The sequence below is a fragment of the Parus major genome, chromosome 10 (genome assembly GCF_001522545.3).
Source record: "Parus major isolate Abel chromosome 10, Parus_major1.1, whole genome shotgun sequence".
In the NCBI taxonomy this organism is placed as follows: domain Eukaryota; kingdom Metazoa; phylum Chordata; class Aves; order Passeriformes; family Paridae; genus Parus; species Parus major.
In genome coordinates, this window is record NC_031779.1 from 16884263 (window position 1) to 16906293 (window position 22031).

The 22031-nt window shown below is 44.6% G+C and overlaps 1 protein-coding gene across 2 annotated transcripts in view; it reads right to left on the bottom strand.

Annotated features, from left to right (window-relative positions):
• Nucleotides 1-9521: 9521 nt before the first annotated feature.
• The window catches only part of ADAMTS17 (ADAM metallopeptidase with thrombospondin type 1 motif 17), a 157051-nt gene continuing 144541 nt past the window's right edge, over nt 9522-22031 (bottom strand). For both annotated transcript variants that reach the window (XM_015638750.3, XM_015638749.3), the window contains 2 exons: nt 15939-16116; nt 9522-13788 (listed from right to left, as the gene is read on the bottom strand). In XM_015638750.3, coding sequence (XP_015494236.1) covers nt 13637-13788; nt 15939-16116 — 330 coding nt within the window. In that variant the 3' untranslated portion in view covers nt 9522-13636. The remainder of the gene's footprint in view (nt 13789-15938; nt 16117-22031) is intronic.

Here is a 22031-nt window from a genome sequence, read left to right on the forward strand (position 1 = left end):
GCAGAAATTCAGGAATTGATTGTCCATTTGATATTTGCCTGATTGCTCACATCAGTCTCCCTATCATCAGTAACATGGAGCCTGAGTGGTATTGGCACAAGCTGATGGAAATGGCAAGAAATAAAAAATCCATCAAAAGCCAACCTTCTCACCAGAAATGATGATGGATTAATTATAATAAGGGGTGGGAAACAAAAAACCCCTGTGCTCCATGAATAACTTAAAAATATTTTAAAAAAATTAAAAAGAGTAAGATCAGATAAATTCCCAGATAGGAAAAGCATTTTCTGTAACTGAGGCTGCTACTTTAATTGGAAAATGCTGTTAACACAACTCTGACCGAGGCGAGGGCAAGAGCACAGCAGGGCTGGTGGAGATCTGCAAGTAAACAGCTGAATTGCTTCTCTCAGCCTCAATCTGCAAATTTCTGAAGCCAAAAGAACAGCTTTAAATGTAAAACTTCTGTTGGAGCTCATGCTTCAATTGGGCTGTGTGCCAGGACATGCAAAGACTTAGGGCATTAAAAGTCTCATGGAGATGAAAAGACAGTGGGGAGTCATTTGAGTTGGCTTGTAATGCACTAAGCTATAGCAGGATCTGCCTTCATTCCCTTTAAACCAACCTGTGGGCAGGCAAATTGGGAAAACTGATATTTTATCACTTGTAATAGTTACAGCAAAAGCTAAGGCTAAGAATGGCCCTGATGGAATTCCTGCACACAGCCCTGCAGAGGGGTCCCAACCCCAAACTGGCTCAGCCTTTCCAGTACCTGGGAAGTGAACTAGTCCCTGAAAATGCCCCAAACCATTAAGTGATCATCTCTAGAGATGTATGAGCTACTCTGCTGACTGCTGTTTCCTCTTCACTTCAAACCACCATCTTGGACAACCACAGAGTAAGAGAACAGGTTTGCACCTACCCTGGTCCTTCCAAGGAGCTCAAGCAGTGCTATTGTGGTTCCTGTTGCACAGTGGCTCCCTGAGATACAGGGCAATGAATTGCTTCACCCAAGGATGCACAACATGTTGGAATGTCAGGACAGCCCAGATCCTGGGAAGCTGGGATGAGCATCCATCAAGAAATGAAGGATGTGTCTGGCTGTCAATAAACACTGAAAAAAGCTGTGAACAGCAGCAAAGTGACAAAAATGCAGTGCAGTCACCAGGTACCACCAAAGCACAGCTGGCCAAATCCAGCTGTTGTAAGGAAAAGGAAGAGGAGCAGAGCCACGTGTTTCACTGGTTAATGCTGCACCTCCCTGCACAGGCTGACTTCAGGTGGACACGCTGAGCACCACAACCAGGGGTCTGGGAAATGCTCTGCTGGGACTTTTCACTGCCAGAAGTTGCTTTACAATATTCCCAGCCATTCCCCTAAGTATCAGCTTGGACAAAATTAAAGACAAATTAATTCCCTTGGGTTTCAAGGACCCTGGGAAGTCACTAATCGGGTTCCTGCTGAGCCAAAGGCAGAGCAGAACATTGTTAGCAACAAACACAGAAAATCTTCTCTAATTGGAACCATGGAATGGGTATGTGCTTCTTTGTGCCTCTCAGGAGCACGTTCACCACAAGGAGAGGAGCCCCAGTGGGCAGTAGGGGCTTTTATCATTGTGCCAGGGACCTCCTCAGATGACAGGAATTAAAAAAAAGACACCAAAATCTTCATCAGCCTTAAAACCTCACCCTCAGTCTTTGTTCTTGTCTGAAGGGGGAGGAAAGCATTTCCATTTGTTTTGAGGTCGGTGTGAGGAAACTCTGCTAAAGCCAAGGGCCAAATGCAGCTCTTTCTCTTCAGGAAACAGTCAAAGACACCAATCACACAGGGAAAACTTTGTAGGTCCAAGCCTGGGTGCCAGAAGGGAGTTTCACCGTGGTCTCTTCCATGAGAAGATGGCTCCAGGGTCACACCCATAAAGACACTCTCAATGTGGGATGTGGGTGCATGGGAGCAATACTGGCCATGATGCTTGGCCTTTAAATCTGCCAGAATCCTGGGAAAGCCATCCCAGGACCCTGCTCTTGGAGTGCTAAAATCAGAGCCTGTATACAATACTAAAAAAAGGGGAAGAGGAACCATTAGAAGAATTAAAGGGACACATGAAGAGAGGAAACTGCAAGTGCCAAATGTCCTCTTTTGTGTTCCCAGGTGGGACATCACCAGCAGCAGAGGGAATACCAAGAGAATCAGTGGGAAGTGGATCAAGTAACCCCCACCTCCCCCCAACTCCTTAAATGCAAAACACCCAAATGCAGAGCTTTTGCTCAAGGCAAAACACAATCCTCTCCTCTCATTGTTACCTGTAACCCAGAGCCTGTGGAAGTGAATCAACATGAGAGAAAGGAGCTGGAATGGATTTGCTAAGGGAAACAAAAACCCCTACAGGCATGTTGTTAAGAAAGAATGAGCACTAATTCTGTTTGTTCTGATTCATTTTGATTGTGCTTGATTGTGCTTGCCCTAGGAAAACGTGAGAGCTGGTGGGGATCATATCAGCAAAGAAAATTGGAGAGCAACAAGTTGATGGTTTAGAGTTCATACAAACATCGTGCCAGCCACTGAACCAGAAGAAAAGAGTTGGCTCAGAAGCAGCCACTTATCTACTGATAAGATCCTCTTGGGGAAGAATCTCAGAATGATGTGGAAGAGAGATGGAAATTGTGCTGCAGAGCTAAGCCAGTCAGCAGAGAACATGGTATTGTTTGGGTTTTTCTTTGCTTCCCTCCCTGTTCTTCCCCATTCATTATTAGAACAAAGAGTATTTTTGCCTGTAAAAATCTTTGTGCCTAAAGAGGTAACACTGGGGTGCGCTCCTGCACCAGAGCTGAACTTCTGGGTAGCTTTGACTCAACTTTCTGGAGAGAATCATAGTAAAACTCTTAGCTGTGCATCTCTGTATGATCCTTACCTCAGCTTCAAACACCTGCAACTCTTTGTCTGTGGGGATAAAATACATCACCATGATTTTAACTCACCAGAAAGTGTCTCCCACCAGCTGCTCTCTGTGGAAGTGTCAGAAGAAGGAGATCAGGTCCTGGGTGGCCAGAGAACACAAGCTGTGGCTGCCCAGGAGCAGAAGCTGTCAAACACGAGGCATCTGGAGAGGGGAGGAAATTCGGGACAACTTCTTGGTCAAGCAGATAAACCTTCCTGCCTTTTTTTACAGATGTGATGCGCTTACAGATGTTCCCTGAAAGGGGCAGCAGAGACCAATCTCACACGATGAACAGAAAGCGCCGTCCTGATCAGGGAGAAATAAAAATGAAGAGCAAGAATTATTTGCAATGTTTCTTTTCCTTGGCATATGGAGACCCCACCATGTGTCCACTCATAAAAACAGCTTGGACCTATACAGGCTGAACTGGGGCTGCTTGGTAGGATCTTGATCGACTCTGTGATCACTTCTTTCAGCTGCTTTTGAGAGGAGGGCACCAACCCTGCCCAGATGTGGGTGCTGGGTGTGCAAATATTGTGGAGCTCTGTATAATACACTGATTAACACCTATGTCACTACTGCAACACAGCAGCCTTTGAGCTGGCAGGGGAAATAGTGTAATTTGGGAAAGGTTCACAAACAAGCTCATGAGTATCTGCACCACAGATACTCATCACCAACACAATCTGGCTCTCACCTAACTCTGAAAGAGGGAGATGATGAAAAAGGCTGCTTAGACTGTCATGGTTCCCAACAGTCCATGTTGGTGTGAAGGAGTGAAGCAAGGAAGCCCATCTTGGACCATCCTAACAATCTCTCCAGGCTCTCTTGGACCACTCAGAGTTAATTCTAGAGCTGATTCAAGGCACTGCCTGGAGAAGGTACAGTTATTTACCTACAGCAAATCCTGTATGTGTTACTTCATATAAGTCTCTTACCCCTGCCTGTCCTGTTGCTTTAATTGCCTTATGCCCCTCTAGCACTGTCCACAATCCCCAGTGGGGAGGATGTCAAGAGCTCCAATCATGGGACAATACCACAGGCAGGAACCATGCACCAGTCTCTTCATCAGGATTTGAAAGGGGCCTAAGATTTGACAGCAAGGAGGGGCCAGTGTGAGGTGAGAACCCAGCAAGAAGCCAAGGCAGCAAGAGCTTTATCAGGAAACCAAGAACCCTCTCTGCTCCTGCTCTCAGGACAGAACAGCACACCAGCAAATCTGGCTGCAGACTGAAATCTTGGCTTCCCCTGAAGCCAATGGCAAACATCCCACTGGCTTCAATGGGAGCAGGACTCCATGCCAGATCTCGTGCTTCCCATTCCTTTGCCGTAGCCATGAGAGCAAGCTTCCCTTCCAAGGCTGTGTCTGCAGCTAGAGCCTCCAGGAGCAGGAGAATGGCTCTCCTTGCAGCCTGAGAAGTATCAATAGGAAATGAAAGACTTATTTTTAACAGAAATGGCGACTGTCCTAGAGAATAACTTGCTTAGAGTTATGGGGTTCTCTGGAGCCATTTCTTTCTCTCTTAAAAATTCCCCTTAGGCTTTAGATGCCCACAGGGTGCCCAGCAACTCAAGCACAGCTTTTGGCTGTGATGGAATCACAGTGGGGGAAGTGGTTTGAACTGGGTTAACACTCATCCCTCCCTGCCAGTCTCAACATCCCTCATTCCACACCTGCTCACACAGCAGCACCTGGGCACAGTGGAACTTACAGCAACACAGCAAACAGGCAGGAGAAGACTATGTTTGCCCATTTCTGTTTTTACCACAACAGTTGATGAAGGAAGGGATGCTGGAAGAGCTGTGCACTGACCACACAGGGCTCTACGTTTGCTCTGGCACGAGCATCCCTCTGCTGAGATGACTATCTTGAGACCCCCAAGCTCTTTGTGAGGTGGCAAGGTCACGTCTCTCATTTCCTGAAAATCTTTGCTTTCTTTGGCAGAAATGAAGGACTTTGTTAGGGAAATCTTGGTGGGTGTTTTGTGATCAGTCAAGCACAGCAGATTACTCGAGGGTGTACACAGGACCTCCCGTCTTCTTGACGTAGGAAAATGATTCTGCTTGCTCCAGAAATTCGGGAGTCATCAGCATGGTGCTGACCACCTGTATTATTCCTTAGGTCACGTGGCATGTCTACTGGACAGATTGATGTCTGTACAGCTGACTGTTTGCATATCAATTCTAGAGGCAAAGGAAATTCTTCAAATCCCAGAGCACAAATGTGCACTGCTACAGAAAAGCAGGTGGAGATGTGCCAAGTTACAGCTCCTTAGCTGCTGCCCCTGTAAGGAATGCCCTGCGAGAAAAACTGGAAAATATTTCATGAAAGAGCAAAGATAACACAGGACAATCTGGCAAAGGGTAGAATTTAATATTAATGGCTTTCCTTTAGTCACTGTATTTCCTGTTCCTAAGTTAACCCTTTAAAATCAGCCACGGTCAGAGAATGGCTATAAACTTTTGCACATCTAAAAGGTCTTTCACTGAAAGATCTCAGAGCACTTTGCAAATGTCAGGGACTGCTGATGGATGGCTTTTCCCTGAGGAGACCATGTAGCCAACGGGCAGATGCTCCTTTGGCTGCTGAGGCCAAACACTGAAAAATTTGGCTACTCTGTAAGAACATCTTCCCAGGTTCCTGTCATCACAGAAACCCAACAACGAGAGAAGCTGGGCTTCCCCTGAGCTCAGTGTGAAAAATACCTTCCTCATGGACAGGTGGGTTACAGACACACAGCAGGGATGTACTGGTGTCATTTCAGTCCATCAGCCACTTTAGGATCTTGTTCCTGCAGATCTCAGGGTTACATGGACACAGCTCATGGCTGTGCATGGCTCAGCTGCTGGTGTATCTGAACATCACCATTAAAGCACACTGAAACTCGCCTTGAAAGGGAGATGAACCAGCCCCACCTCCCCACTCTTCCCTGCCAACTGGTGCTTGCCTGGAGGAGTCCAAAATTAGTCCAAGCAGATAAGAGATGGACAACGTGGCTCGTCTGAGTCCCGGGGTCCTTTGCTCAGAGATCTTTCTATGCCCACCCACATCTTCCTCTAACCTGGCAAAGTACCTGAATTACTGAGCTGATTTGCCAAGAGAGATTTAGGCTGGAAACCTCTCTAGAAAGATGTCTCTCATTAGGAGAAGGGAGCTGGCTGGGGCACAGAGCTGGGAGAGGAGTGTTACTCATTCCTGCCTCACACTGGGCCCTTCAGACACTCTCCTCTCTGCAAGATGCACTATTCTGTGACTGCTGGCAGAAATTAATGAGCAGAGCTGGTTGAAAAACTTTCCATCAAAACAGTGCTTCTGCTTTGCCAGAAGATAGTTGAAAAATTAAGTGGAAAAATTAGAGAAGAGAGCCTGGGTTTTGGCTGACATAGTTGGTCCAAAAATCCCAAACTTGGGATTTTTTAGCCAAAAATGGAAGCATTCGGGGAAGGCAGGGGAGGAAAGGGAGGTGCCTGGCAAGACTTAGTGATACCCTGAAAAACACCTAGAAAAAATTTAACAAATATGAGGGTGTTTTTGTCAATTTTATCTTTTTTTATCCTTCATAGTGAAGGATACTTCTGCTTTTAGAACCATTCTATGGGGAGGCTGAAAACAAGTAAATAAGCTTTTTCTTTCTTACACATATGGCTATAGATCCCCCACATCTTGTGGCATAAGCACAGGCAGCAACACCAGAAAACCCAGATCTTTGCTAGGAGCTGCCCAAGAGCTGATTACCCCCAAACTGTAACTCTCAGAAAGGGACACACACAGAGCTGGTGCTGCTGTGAGTTTGTACAGCTGATGGGAAGCCTCGATAACCTCTCAGTTGCCTTGCACACAAATAAACTGAGCCATGGGGACAGCCAGGGAACAGGGCTTGTGATGGAAGGTACTGTGCACACAGCTGCTGCAAAAACACCCGTGCTGAACACTCAGCCAGCCACAGCCTGAGAGTTGTTTTTGCAGGGAGAATGGCACATGAATACCTGGGAACCCACAGAAATCTCTTTTCCATTTTGCTTACACAATAATGTGGTTTTTCTTCTTCCCCTTTAAAATTGCTTCTTCAGCAAAACATGGTTAAGAAAAAAAGTAAGCAAACAAAACCAAGAAAGAGATGGAATCTTCCTTACCCTCTGGGAAATATGGCTGACAGCATTTCCTGGGCTCAGTGTCACTGTCCCCTCCTCAAGGCACTGCAGTGATGTGATGGGGGGAAGCCACGAGCCAGAGCAGCCGGCAGCTCCAGGGTGATGATACCTGAAGAGAGCAGAATTCCAGTATTCCAGCAGGGCCCTTCTTCCTCAACACAAACCTGGGCATGGAACAGAGCTGACAGTGCTGAAGCCAGGGCAGCACAGGTGGCATCAGCTCTGTGAGAAAACCAAATGTTGTTAGTGAGCAGTGGAGGGCAGGGGAGGTTCAATTTATAGTGATTTCCTATGGAATCAGATCATGATTCTGGACAGGATTTATATTTTAAATAACACCTAATCTTTAAATTCAATCTAGATGTGGATTTCATACCTTTTCCTTAATGAAAGCAGCACTGGAAGAAGGTGGCTCAGGAGTTCTGATGTGTCCTGGCAGGGAACTGCTGCAGGTCCCCTTGCTGACAGCCCGAGCTTGACTCTCATCCCACCACAGCCTGGGGTTACAATCCCAGCCACTTCCACCACAAGCAGCTCTGGCTCAGAGCCCCCAGAGTGATAAAAGACTTCTTGTGTGATCATCTCAGGAGGGAAGTTTGGTGCCAAACAAAGCTGCAGTCTGGTTGGGTCCTTTTGTCATCAGAGACAAAATCAAAGGAAAAGTACAGAGCTGGGGAAAGCTGAAAAATGTTCAAATGTCTTTTCTAAGAAAATGAATAAAGTCCAACCCAAGAATGGCTTGTCTGGTTTCGCTGGACAGGCTGCACTGATCTTAGTGCAACATGAAAGAGTCTGTTAGAGGATTCCCCTTTTTTGCTGACCCCTCAGCAGGCCGAGTACTCTCACTCCCTGTCTCCAGAAAGGCTCCAGTGATGCTGTAGTGACCTTACAGAAAACTGTCAGTGATCCTTGTGCAGCTGGTGGTTTGTGGGGTGGTGGAGCCAGCCCTGCAGACTGGTGAGCTACCAATGCTCTCCTGGTGAAAAATCAGTGTTTTCCTCCATTCCAGGTAACGTGAAGAGCAGCATCCCATCCCATTCTTCCTGACACCATCAGAAGTGTGAGTGCATGGAATGGGAGCACATCTGGCACAGATCTTCTCTGCTGGAACTCCATAGCACACTAGTGTTTGCACTGACACTCTCCAGCAGGAAGAAAATATCCCTTTCCCCATGGAAATGCTCCATGTGGTGTTGGGGAAAACACAAAGGAACATTCAGTTTTCACTCTACCAGAGAGCAGAGTCCTCAGCAGTGGTGCTTGGTGAGCAAGGGGGTGATGTGGGGTTAAAGTGTTCCACATTTTTGGAAGGAAAACTCCTTCCAGAGGAAACAGGGTGCTGCCAGCGTGCTGCAAGAGACAGCTGAGGCTGCTGTGGACACCAGCAGAGTGAAGGGAGCAGGTGGAGTTGGTGGAGGCAGAAGTGACCTCCAAGGAGGGGAGGAGGGATTTTACTTTCCTTCTGATCCTTCTGTGCCAGAGCACCAGAGCCATGTGACCCCACCTGCCTTTAGTGACCTTGGCTGAGGTGTCTTAAAAATCAACTGAGCTCACAGGGAAGGGCAATGGCTTGGGTAGAAATGGGGATTAGGAATAAGAGAAAAACAGCAAACAGCTACATGTAAAATAGGCAAAATAAGTATATAATCCTACTGGATTTATAGGAGAGATATTGGCACATACCAGGAACATTTCAAGCCAAATGTATGACAGCATTCCTTACACCCCTCCCACCCACTGCCATACCCCAGCTTAATGCAAAGCCCTTTGGCTTCCCCAGGCTTAGAGCTACGTTTTATTGTTCAAACAGGTCAACAATTGCAATCAGATGTTGACTGCAGGCAAGGCACAAACACGATGAAGTGTTAATGCACAGCAGGGCTGGGATGGAGTTTCTGCAGTGCTGCTGCTGTGAATGGTCCTGTGCAGGGTGGCAGCTGGGTTGGTATCTCCCAGGGCTGCCTCAGAAACTGGGAAGCCCATCAGTGCTATGCCATAAATCCAGTGTGAGATCAGTAAATGAGCTCTGTTATTAAAGTATAAACTCCATTTCTGGAAATCATTGTGGGAGGAGGGCTCTCTCACCAACTCTGCTTTGGTTTGTTATAAAAGCATAGAATCCTTTGGGTTGGAAAAGACCTTTAAGATCATCAAGTCCAACCCAGCACTGCCAAGTCCACCACTCCACCATATTCCTGCATTTTTAAGGCTGCTTTAGAAAGATGCTGCTCCCACCTCTAAGTGCCCTTTTAACAAGAATTGAGCTGGAGTGGGATACAGATGATGGCATCTTTGTAAGGCAGGCTGGGAAAGGATCCTACAGGTGTATCTGTGTGCAGCTGTCTGCAAAAATAACCTTCACCATGCTGAGGGGGAGCCAAACAGTACAAAGATTCTGGCTAGTGCCTACAACAAAGACATCCAGAACACGTGGCACTGAAGTAATTCTGTTTATTTCACACCAGGGGAGAGTGCAGCTAGGTTATGCAGATACCTTCCCAATGGATGGGACCGTTTTGCTCCAGTATAAATTTCCACATGCTCAGCACCGTTCATTGTCAGGGGGTGCCTGTGGAGCTGCTGCTCCCTCCCAGCTCCAGCACAGCAAGAACAACCTTCCCCCAAAGCACTCTCAGAACATCCCTCTCCCCAAGCAGAAGCTCCCCCCTGCCCAGGCACACACAGAGATCTCAAACAGAGCCTGGCACGTTCTTCCCAGACAGGAATTTCTACTGTTGTGTCACTGACCACAGACCTGGCAAGGCATTATTCAGGTGTTAACATCCCCGTGCTTTGTTCTGCACCCTGACCAAGACCCATCATTTCTTGGTTTGTTAGCACACTGAGAACTCTGAGGTGCCAGAATTTTACAGCCAAATGACCTTTTATACTGACCACAGCAATTAAACAGTTGGCATGGATTTAACCAAATCCCAGTCTCAGTCCAGGATTACACAGATGCATAATGTACCATTTACAGCTTCACTCCTTTCTCTTAATTTTGATGCAGTTGGGTTTGCTTTGTCTTTTTGTTTCAAGTTCAGAAACCTTATTTAAGTTGTTATGAAAAAAATAAATTTATTATTCAACATATTCAATTTGTTCAAAATGGAATAATCCTATTTTTTTCTTTTTTTTTTTTGGCTTTCATTTACAACTGGTTCCATTCAGTTTGACTGTTTTTTATCTTTTTCTATTTATAACCAGCACCAAGAAGAAAATTACCATGGATACAGTACATATGCAAATTAGCTAATGGAAAAATATATACATTTCACTCTGTAATGAGAAAACTTAAATGATATTATTGCCATGGAGAATATATCCCTGTATTATAATAAAATATCAAGCAATAATCGACTGCTAAGGTTCTTTTCCACCGACAAAAAATAGCACCATACATGAGATAGTGAGAATCTACACTCAATAACACAATTGTGCAACTAGAAATGTACAGTACTTTAGTAACAGTACAGAGTATTGTTTACAATATGGAAATACCACCACTGTAATCAAAAGAGCATCAATCTCTTATGAACAAGTAAGAAAAGTATTGTCATAGATACAGTGAAACAAACAGCTTTTCTTTTCACCAGAATGTGGGAACTGAGGGCAGAGCATAGCTGTGACTTCACTGTAAAACTCCTATAAAGTGATAAAAACCAGAAGTGAAGGAATATTGAATAGAATTTTTTTTTGTTATTATTATTTTTCTCCTGTTATGTGATGGAATGGTTGTCACCATGTGAAGTAAGAGAATTGAATAAAGTGGAGCTGTGTTGTGCCATCAGTTCTTAATCAGTGTTGGGGGGATTGATTATAAAAAGTAAAAGGTTGATGCATGCTAATCTGTGAGAGCAAGTGAGGTGTTTTTTTCTCAGTGCTCATACAGTTGAAAAAAATCCTTGTAAATTCCTGTGTCCTTAGGTAGGACCCAGAACTTAGACTCAAGTGTTCTTTGGGTCCAAAACCCAGCAGATTGGGTGAGGCCACAGGTCTAACCAGCCTAGCACCTGTTCTGGACAGTGGCCAGTAGTGAACCATTACTGAAAAACACAAAACCTAAAATCCTCTCCTATGTCCTACCTTTTGCCTAGAGAGGGTCACAGATCAGCACCAGAAGGAAAACGTTCCCTGCAGTGGAAAAGCACCTTTGATTGCCAGCAATGATAATTCACACAATTCTGCCAAGGTAACAGAGAAAATGTTGCCCGTGAGAAGAAAACCAGCAAATTCCAAACTGAGTAAGGGGTGCCAGGGGACTCAGGGGTGGCTCTGGGGGCAGGGAGGCAGCAAGGACAGTCCCAGTGTCACTGCAGGTTAAGGGGGAAACACCACTGTGAATTATGAACATAAACCAGGTCCTCTGGGCTCTGTCCGATCTCTTGGAACTTCCTCATTAGCAGTTCTATCTGCTAACTTGATTAATTGAATATCACCTGGTATTGTCTAAATCTCCCCTGTCACTCCTACCAGCAATTTTCCCTTGATTACTTGCTAAGTACTTACACAACCTCTGGGCTGGGCAAAAGGGTGGGAATAACATAAAAAGGAGGTCTAATCCTGATAATAAATTGTCAGAAAAAAATCCAGTATAACAAAAACCAAGTTGGAATCATTTCCCTGATAGAGAAAATCATCTAAGGCATTGGAAAGCAGATCTGTTTGAGACAGGCATTTGAGGAAAAAAGGTGTGCAAATGTGCCCTTGTGCATCAGGCCAGCCCTGGTGCACATACACTAATTTGCACTAACAAGCACAGGTGTAAATGTGAAGCCCACACAGGGTTAGTCTGTTGATGAACATTATCTCCCTGTGCTTGAAAAATTTAGCCCTTAATGAAATGCTACTAGGTTATTCCAGTGAGGTCCTGGATGTGGATAGAACAGTACTAAAACTAAAATTTGCTTTAAAGACATGTTAGCTACTAAGATCCTTTATCTTTCCTTGCATTGACAAAAAGAGACAACAGCAACAAAGACAACCTGGGGCCAGATGTGAGCTTCAAGTCAGCTTGGCCCAGGGGCTGGGGGAGCAGCTGGGCTTGGTTCTGTGCTCAGCTCCAAGGAGTCAAACAGTCCCACACAGTTCTAGAGTGAGTACAAAGCTGCAATTATCCAAAGGGCTCTGCTCCTGCCACGAGGAGGGGGCTGAAGGGAAATGATGCTTGTTGGAGCAAGATGTGATAGGGAGACACTGATGTGTGTGACAATGGAGGGCACAAGCCCTGCCCTGGGCAGAGCTCCTGTTTCAAGTCTCACATGATGGAGAGGAGTCTGGTTTAAAGTGCAGAGACATGGCAGAGAGTATTGTGTGTGCAGCACCTGAAGGGTTCTGACAGCACCAAACCTGACAGCACCACAGAAGTGAGACAGGGAGCATCCAAAGACAGAGAGGAAATTCCCAAGCCCTGGAAGCAATGGAACTCTGAGCCCTCTGGCTTCCCACAAGCTCCAGGTTACACTTTGAATGTCTTGGATCCCTGGCTACTTCTGGTTACTCCAAAAGCTACATAACCTCAGCTGTATAAAAGAGCCCAGAGATAGGAAACACCTGTTCTGCTCCCCACTACATCCTTTTCATAAAGATTGTGCCAAATTCAGTTTCTGTTCCAACCCTATCCAGTTTCACAGTCCTCTTATAAGAACCAACAGTCTCATTATCTGATTGACTTCTAGAAATTGGAGAGAGCTTAGGCCAAGCAATCCCTCAGTGAGCTCTACTGGATGAAATAATTTCTGGCTTCTCCCATCTCATGTAAATGATTCTTGTTTAAAAGTAACTATCTACGGCTGTTAATAAGCTTCCATTTCATTATGCTCAGAGAAAAATTAGGTTTCATAAAAGAAACTCAATTATTCTGGGGAAAAGATAGAATTGTTTTTTAGAATTAGAAGGAAAAGCACTCCCTATTAGTGGCTCTAAAAATATGACTTGGAATGTTGGATATAATTATACTGAGTTTTCTGTAGGAAATTCAGAGATGTCCATCCTCTGCTATCAGTTTTCACAAGCTTTTACAGAAAATCCTCTCTTTAAACTAAGCCCTTCATTTATGCATGTCCCTCCAAGCCCATTCTGCAGTGGGATAACTGCTGGGAATTGAAAACAACAGATAAAAGCCAAGATTAAAAGATTAAGTAATGTCTCTACCTTTGCTGAATTATTTTGCCAGAGGCTTTCCTCCATGGAGGTACCCATAACCTTATCCAATATAATCACTTTGCAACTCTTGTCCTTTTCTTTAATGGTAGCAAGCCATCCAGTGGCTGGTGATTTAATATATTAAAAAAGCAATAATGAAAAATGTGAGGATGTCAAAATATTCAGAAATGATTGGCTCCTTGAGATGACCCTTTCTGTGTGTTTTTTTTAAGGTGGATGAGCGGATGACTTTGGTATCCAGTCTGTAGGATTAGTTTCAAGTCTCATTAGGTGTGCTTTGGGATCCACCACGCTGTAGCAACTCATGAAGTTCCAGTACTCAGACCTACTAGTCTGTGATTTACATACAAACAGCTGGAAGACTCTAAGGAGTGGCACAGTTCATTAACTCTTCTGCTGCATCTTGTTTGCATAAAAGTCTCTGCACGTCTGGCAGCAGCGCTGGTACCACCGCATGTCCTGGCACAGGTTCTTCTCACGGATCACCCTGCAGTACACTGTCCACTGGTCCCCCGTGCACTTGTAGGTGAGGGCAGCTTGGGAGGAGACAAGAAAGGAGAAACTGCCAGATTAGCCAGGGCACAGCACTGCAGGTGTGACCAAAAGCCCTGCACCTGAGGGGAGGGAGGGCCACACTCGCTGCCAGCACTGGAGAGCAGGTGATGTTCTCTCTACCAAAATATCGGGCTCTTGGAAGTGCTTCCTTCCTTCCCTGGACATGAACAGGGAGTGCAAACATCCTCATGTTGCACCTATTTTGTCTCAGAGGCAAACAGGCCTGGATGAACAAAACATCCAAAGATTCAGCCCAGCTTTAAGGCCATGAACGCCACACTGCAGTCAATGGGATGGAGACGAATAAATCACACACCTGGCAAGAACACCTGAGACAGACTTTATGAATGAGATGGGAGAGTTCATATAATAGAAAATAAGCCACAAATAAGGCCAGGACTAATATTTCAGAGGTCAAATATCCCTCATAGGCTGTGAAGGAAGACAGGAAAGAAGTGACAGAATAAATCACTCTGAATATGTCATCAATGAGAGACACTGGACACAGACATAAAAGACAGGTGAGGTGAATTCCACACTCAGATATTTTTGGAAATGTTATTCAAGACAAAAAACCATTCTGAAGCAGGGACAAGGCAGCAAGGGGTCTGCAGACTACTGGACTTTTTTTCTGTTTTTTTTTCTGATGCTCCCATTGCAGAAAACAGAAAACTCTGTTTAAAGATAATCCAATTAGAATTGTTTATAAGCAAGAAGAGCAAAACACTCAATGATATGTCTTTCTACTAATATCAAATATCATTGTTTCTGGCCCTGGTGATTCCAAGCCTGGTTTAGAAACAAAAGCATCCCAAATTGCTTGCAGATTACTTTCAGCAGGGACTTGAGCCTCCTCAGTCTTCTAAGCACATGAGCATCTTATTGCTTTGTCCTAAAATGTGAATTAGGATGGATTTCTTGTCTCATCAGTGTTTCAAGGGCTTACTTCTCAAATGAAATGTTTTCCTTTTGCTATGCTCTTAGGGCTAAAATATCTGGGAAGTACTCTCATACCAAAAGAGGTTAGAAGCCCCTCAGCATGAGGGAATTTGCAAGAATGAAAGTCCCCATTTTCTTTTAAAACATTTGGTAAACTTTCAGGGAACAAATTTCAATTCAGAAGCTTCAAGTCTAGTCCTAGTTTAAGTGTTATTTAATACTGGCCAGCACTATTAGAAAATGGTTCTCATTTATCAGCTCTGTGTTTTCATGTGTGGTAAAGGTTTCGTAGCCTGTAAGATCAGCTCAGCTGTGACAGAGGAGGTTGCTCTTTCTGGTAACCTCTTCTTGTTTACCTTACTCTTCTTGTTTACCTTACTCTTCTTGTTTAGCCTCTTGTAAAGAAGGGGACAGGAGGCACCCATGAGGCTGTGTCAGTGTAGCTGATGCCTTTATTTATCTTCATCTTACTGCTGAGGATGTGTGAAATGCAAAGAAACCAACTTGGTTCTTGGAGCTGTGGTGGAACACACAGGGCTGAAGTTTGGAAAAATATATTTTTAGTATATTTATATTTTATCTCCTTATAAACCAAGGAAATACAATGTGGAAAATCATAAGATCCCCACAAATTTGTATTAACAGAGGCATTCTTAACTAGTGGCACATCTTAAATACAGTGTTACAGTGTTTCAGGAAACAGATGGTCATCACCATATTCCCATCTCAGCCAGGGACACAAGGAATGCAGGGAGGATGAGGAGGAGGACAGTGACAGAAAATCACAGGGCTTACAGGAAGTCCATCAAACCACCTGTCAGGGTCATGTATTTTCTTGGGGTACAATGAATAAATGATCCTGCTTCACACTCATTGCAGCACAGGCAGTGTTGTGGACGGGTTTGCGATGGAGAAAGATGCACCTGCCAGTTCCCTCACCTCTGTGATCGATCAATCAATCAATCACTCAATCCTATCAATCACCCACCATTTGTGTGCTCCTGCTGCTCCCTCAGCTCCATCCTTTGCCAAGCTCTCCACCTGGGCACAGCCTGAGGCAGGAGTCAGACAGGACCCACCCACACCAGACCTTTAGTGGAGTCTGCCTGAGCCTCTCCCAGTTTCTGGCCCCAGACAATCACTGCAGCCCTCCCTGGGCAGCTGGCACCTTCCCCCCAGGCCCCTGACTCACCGAGCCTGGGTGAGGTGATGGTGTTGACGTTGATCTTGTCATTGCAGACCTCCTGGTGGCACTGCCTGTAGGCTGGGGGCTTGGCCAGGGCCGGGCACTCGCTGCCGTGGCGCCCGGTCACTTTGTGCATGCACTGCACCACGCGCGACTGCAGCCCCTTGCCGCACGTCGAGGAGCACTGCAGGAGAGAACACACTGAGCACAGAGGTTTCCATATCACATGCACAGCAAAAACCACTGCCAGAGCAGAGGGCGCAGCCACTGTGGTGCTGAGGGCTCACAGCTGGGTCACTGAGGCTGCCAGGGACCCTCTGCATGGCTGCTGTGCTGTCCGTGGTGGTTCTGCACCTTCTGGGGGTGCTGAGAGCACAGGAACTCTCCTGGCACAGGGAAGGAACCTGTTGTCTTTCTGCCCCAAGTTTACCTACTCTGACTGTCCCCTGTGGATGCCCATGGGATTCAAGCAGACAAAAATGCAATTCTCCCCACCAACCATGAAGAGACAAAGCTGAAAAATGTGTAATGCTTAATTATGGACCAGCAGCTTCCACCTCCCTCTCTGTGAGGGACCCGGTGGTACTTGGTTTAAAAGCTCTCTCCAAGACTTGGATGGTTTAACAAGGCTTCCTCCACAGCCAGGATGACCACAGCCAGGCACTGACTTAAGATAAATCCCAGGATTACAGCACAGGCTGGCAGCTCCTGCGTGCCCAGACCTCTGAGAAGCTCTGTTCTGGAGAGAACACATCAGGTATTCCAGTACTCATTCCCATCTATCCCTGCTAACTGTCTGGCACTTGCCTGTCCTCCTGGGAGCAATTGCAAATTGTACTCATGAGTTTTGGCTGCTATTAGCCAGGAGGCCCAGCCTGTTCATATGCTCTCTTTGTTGTCATACAATCAGAGTCCCTCCCTCTCCCTCCCTCTTCCTCTGGCCCAGTCACTTGTGATTTACAATGTCCTACTTGCACGCTGTTCAATTTTAATAAAGCAAACACAGTGAGCACAGGGAGGTGCAGCAGCTGGAGTCAATAAAAGAACTTTGTATTTAACATAAAGAAACAATGGCTTGCAAGACTTGGGTAAGATTCCTGTTTCTGCTAAAGCCACACACAAGCAAACGATGGGGGAGAGGAGGAGGTGAGGGAAAGCCCAGGAGGTATCAACAGAATGATGTAAAAAAAATATCATGTTTTCTGTCCTCTGCTGTTTCTCACCAAAGTCAGGGCATTGGAGCTTTCTCCCTGAAAAACACTATCACCTCAGAGAGGTAATTCTCAAAAGAGAGATGCCAAACATTGGAGAGGTTCAGAAGATGGGCATCACTGAGGCTGGACTGAAGTCCAGGTACAAATCCTGTGTGTGCAGTGTGGATGCTTGTGAGATCCAGATCCAAGGGCAGAACATGTGGATGCACACAGGGCTCCACCTCTATATCCAAGGGGGAGTGAGTAAAGCAAAGCCATGGTCATTTTGGTCTGGAATTATCACAAGAAAGCCCTGCTGTTTGGGTTTTTTTTCCTTTACAATCATCTTATTTCATTTTCAGTTCAACACACCACCTTATGACAGATATTTTTTCACTTTTTACATTTTTCAGGTGTTGAATTTACATTAAAAATTGATCACTGTCAAATACCTCAGCAATGGTTATAGTATTTAGGATTATGCTGAACCAACCCTTCTTGTGCCCTACAGTGAATTATTCCAAAAATCAGGAATTAAAGTCCCTGATTTAAATCCCCTTCAAAATCTGAATTTATGCAGTGAGATCTGGACATCACATCAGTTTTGTGTGTCCCTCAGCTCTTTCCCTGTACTGAGTGCCCCCAGTGACTTCCACCAGCCTGGAAGTCCAAGGCCACTTTTCTTCCCGATAAATGCAACTATTAGGCCCTTCCACTTCACCAGTAAAATGCAACCTTAAATCCTCAGGATTTCAGTGGCACTTTTAGTCTTCACAGTGCTTTGACTAATCTTAATCCTCCCCAAACTCTTTGCTTTGGGAGGGGAATTGTACATCCATTTTGCAAACAGAATCACTGTTACAACACAGGGATTAAATAACTCAGGCCATGGGCTTCCTTCACTTGATTGTAACACTGAGTCTGAAACCTCTGTCTCTGGCTTTTAAGCTCTCCCTGTGCTCTCAACAGGAAGGACATGGGGAGAAAGAAGGGAAAAAAAGGACAAAATCAGCATTTTTCTCATAAGGTAAATTAGGTTTTCAGATACCAACACACAAACACTCACCTACCTTTGTCTGTGTTCCTGTCTCTGCATTTGTTAACCAGCAAGGAGGGCAAGCAATGAAACTTTTTTCCACAGGCACTGCCAACTCCAATCCTCAGACAAATAACAGCAGAGCTTTTGCCTGAAGCAGTTTTATTCCTTCTCCTGGGAGACTGGGATCATCACCTATGCTATGCAATTAGTTTTTCACAGCCAGCAAGACAGATTTTAACATCTTTCTTGAACTCTTTAGGGCTTGGCAGCTAAAGGAAGGTTGGACATCTGGCTTATTTTAAAACAAAATTTTCAACTCAGTACTTGGATAGTCTCTTGCTTAGGAATTTCAATAGGAAATAAGAATAGATACAAAATACATACAAAGGGGGAATTGTTACTCATGCTGCACTATAAGAAAAGAACATCATTAAAAGAAGCATAAAAATCAAACTCCAACTGCACAGCAAATTCTCATAAATACCTTCTTCTCCTTCTCTGGACAGTTAAATGCACTGATATGGACTCTCTGTTCCCAAATGTTTGTGGAGCAAGGCACCATGTCCACAGAACAATTTTCAGGGCTGGATTCACCAGAGAAGACCCACCAACAATCTGCCTCCTCTGGAAAGTTGGGGCTGGGGCAAGGGGCTGAGCAGAGATGCTGGTGCCAAAGAAAGAAGTGGATTTTCCCTTCCACCAGGCACTGCGTGGAAGTGGTGATAGTGGTAGTGCGTGATAGTGGTGTCACTATCACAAAAATGCACGTGCAAAATGCACAGAGTTTAACCATAATACCCTACACTGACAATACAAGCACTGTAAACTGGAAATCCACCCCCATGCAAAGATCAAAGGGTTGCTCAGCACTGTAAAATAGAGGTGGTTAATGAACAGCTACAAAACGTGAAGCTAATGAGAACCCCTGTAACTCCCAGTTCAAACACTGCTTAGGAAGGTAAAAGTAAGACAAAAATGCCTCCATTCACATTCTTTGGCAGTAACATGCAAGCCAGTGGGGATATCCAGAAGGAAATAAACTCACAAATTGTCAAGGCAGCAGCTGCGTTCAACAGCTTAAAGAAGATTTACTCACTGAAAAACTCTAACCTTAGGAGCAAGCTATGATTTTTCAACTGGAATGCTATTTACACCTTAGGATACTGATATGAAAGCTTGAAATCTAGCAAAGGTGCTGACAGATGTCTAATTACTTTGAAAGTAAATGCCTTAGGAGAATTTTAGGTATTAAAATAGAACAGATTTACAGAAAGTGCTGAGATCTGTCAGGGCCTTCATCAACTCCTGGTCTACAAAAGATAGCCAGGGAAAGAGTGGGGAACAAGAATGACTTAAGCCAGGGCAGGACTGCTGTTGGGCAGCACAGCAGAGAATCCAAAAATTCCTCTGTTGAGGATTAATAGTGGCAGAAAAAGTACAGATTTACCAGCATAGAGACAGGTTCAAGACTGAATGGGATAATGGATCATTGCTGAGGGCTCCTGGGAGGCTGGGATACATTTCAGATCCCAAGACATCTTCAGAAATGTTGCTTTTCTAACCTCCAATGGATAGATGTATTTTTTTTTGTAAGAGACTTTTTCCAGCAGAAGCAGGAGGTCACAGCATCCCTCCATCCAATCCTGAGCGCACTCCGGTATGGAGAGGGCTGATCTGTCAGAGGGAGATCCAGTTCTAGATGACTGTCATAACTAAGCTACAGGCAAGATGGGGTTCTCTTTATTCATCAATCTGCAGTCATCTGATGTTTAAAGATACTGGTTTGTCCCCAGTTTGCTGGAAGCTGCTGAAGCCAAGGATAACACCATAGCTAAAGCTCCAATATTGAGAGATAGAGTCATGCTTTACTGACTTCAGAGTTCAAGTATTCAAGGCGTTAGGGTAGAGTGTTTTTCCCCTCAGGGATCTTATTTCTTGCCTCTATGAAAGTCAGAAAGAAAGCAAGACAAGTTCCTATTAAAAACATTCTAACACAGCATCTGAGATGAATGACAAAGGTCCTGTAATTGCTCCCTTCCCGGGACCTTAATAGCACACACATGTGTGCTCTGAAAGCCAGTGCTCCACACACCTTCACATCAGGCTTTTTATGAGGATCACTATTTTAAACCCCATAGTTCTAGCTAAAAAGCAGCATGCAATACACTTTCATAAATACCAAGTCAACTTTCACCATGGCATCATGCTAAAGAAAGAAATATCTGTCTTTTCACTGATAAGATCTAATTAGCCCAAAGCAAACTGTAAGCTGTACTTCAAGCTTCCTTGTTATTTTCTTTTCTTTCTTTCTTTTTTTTTTCCTTCTTCTTTTTGAACCCCAGATCTGTAAAAGAACATATCTGGTCTTGCTTACAACAATCTTTCATTTGGAAACTTTTATGAAATGACTGATTTGTTTAATTTAGCCAAGAAGAAAAAAATGCATACCCTTCTGACTCAGTATGGGAAGAAACAATAAATTATGGCAGCAAATGCTCGTGGCTGATGTGACAGTATCTTAGCAGGAAAAGAGAAGCAATTTTTGCAAACTGCCTACAGCTGTACTTTCAAACTGCACGACCCCAAGGAACAAGACCTGACCAGCACATCCAGCATTTCTCAGGGCATAATTAAGCTTGGCTTTGCTATTCTGAAAAGTTCCATTGTGTACAGAGAGTTCACAGATTAAAGGCTGAACACATGAATATTCTGGGTAGTGACAGTGCCCCTAAAGTATTTGTACAGTGGAGCCCAGGTGGATGCTGATGAGAAAATGCCATTTAATCTAATATTCCAATCAGGCAGAATTTACTTCTCATGAGGTTTCAAACTGTTTCAACAAGAGGCTCAAGCAGAGCTGTGAGGTGATACAGTGCTGCCCACAGGGGACCATATTCTAGCAGGTCACCCACTGCACTTGGGCTGTGTTTGGACCTGTGGCAGAAAGTGGAAATACTCCAGACCTTATTCCACCAGGAATCTACAAGGACCTGATGGTGAAAAACAACGAATGCAAAAGGCATAATCAAGGTAATTTTAAATAGACTCAGCAGTAATGGACAGCTATGGGATCACAGAACTCAGGTCAGGCTGGATGCTGGAGAATCTGCCCTGCTCCTACAGCACTGTGAGCTGCTCGTGCTGAGCCAGGCTCTCAGAGCTCATGTGAGCTCTATTCCCACCCTGAGTCCTGAGAGAATATCCTGGGAACTGAAGCCCCACTGAAAACTGGAAATTGGTTACCATTAGTTATTCATCAGTTAATGATCAATGCTCCCTCAATGCAATTTATTAAAGAAAGTAATTAAACTAAGGACTCCTTTGGGATTTTTTAATTTCAGCAAGAGGCTGCTCATCTCTCTTTCAGTCCTCTTTGAGCATTTTCTAGACATGGAACTACCCAGCTCTGACATGTGTGATGCTGGCTAACACTGTTTGATCTCTTTGCAAACTCAGTCAGACTGGTACTCATTGCTCCTTAAAGGTGTTCTGGGAGATTGTCACCTTAATGCCTTGGTAGTCATTATAAATTTTAAAAGGTTATTAAAAATTTCAACAGGTTATTAATAGACTGCAGAATTACAGCAGTCCCTGCTAGCAGTACATACTGTATGCTGTATTCAAGAGGAAAATCTTCAGACAGGTACTACACAGTTTAAATAGTGAATTACTACTATTTTCAAAAACATGATCCTGGACACTGTAACATCTCAGAGTAACTCAGAAAAAATGAATGCCAGTACTTGAACAGGCTTGTCTTTCACTCTTCCTTCTTTTTCCCTTTAAAAAACAAGAGTAAAAAAATCACAATGTAATTTCATTTCCAATCCACTGGTCTTGGTGGAAAGCTTTAACTCTCCATCAAAA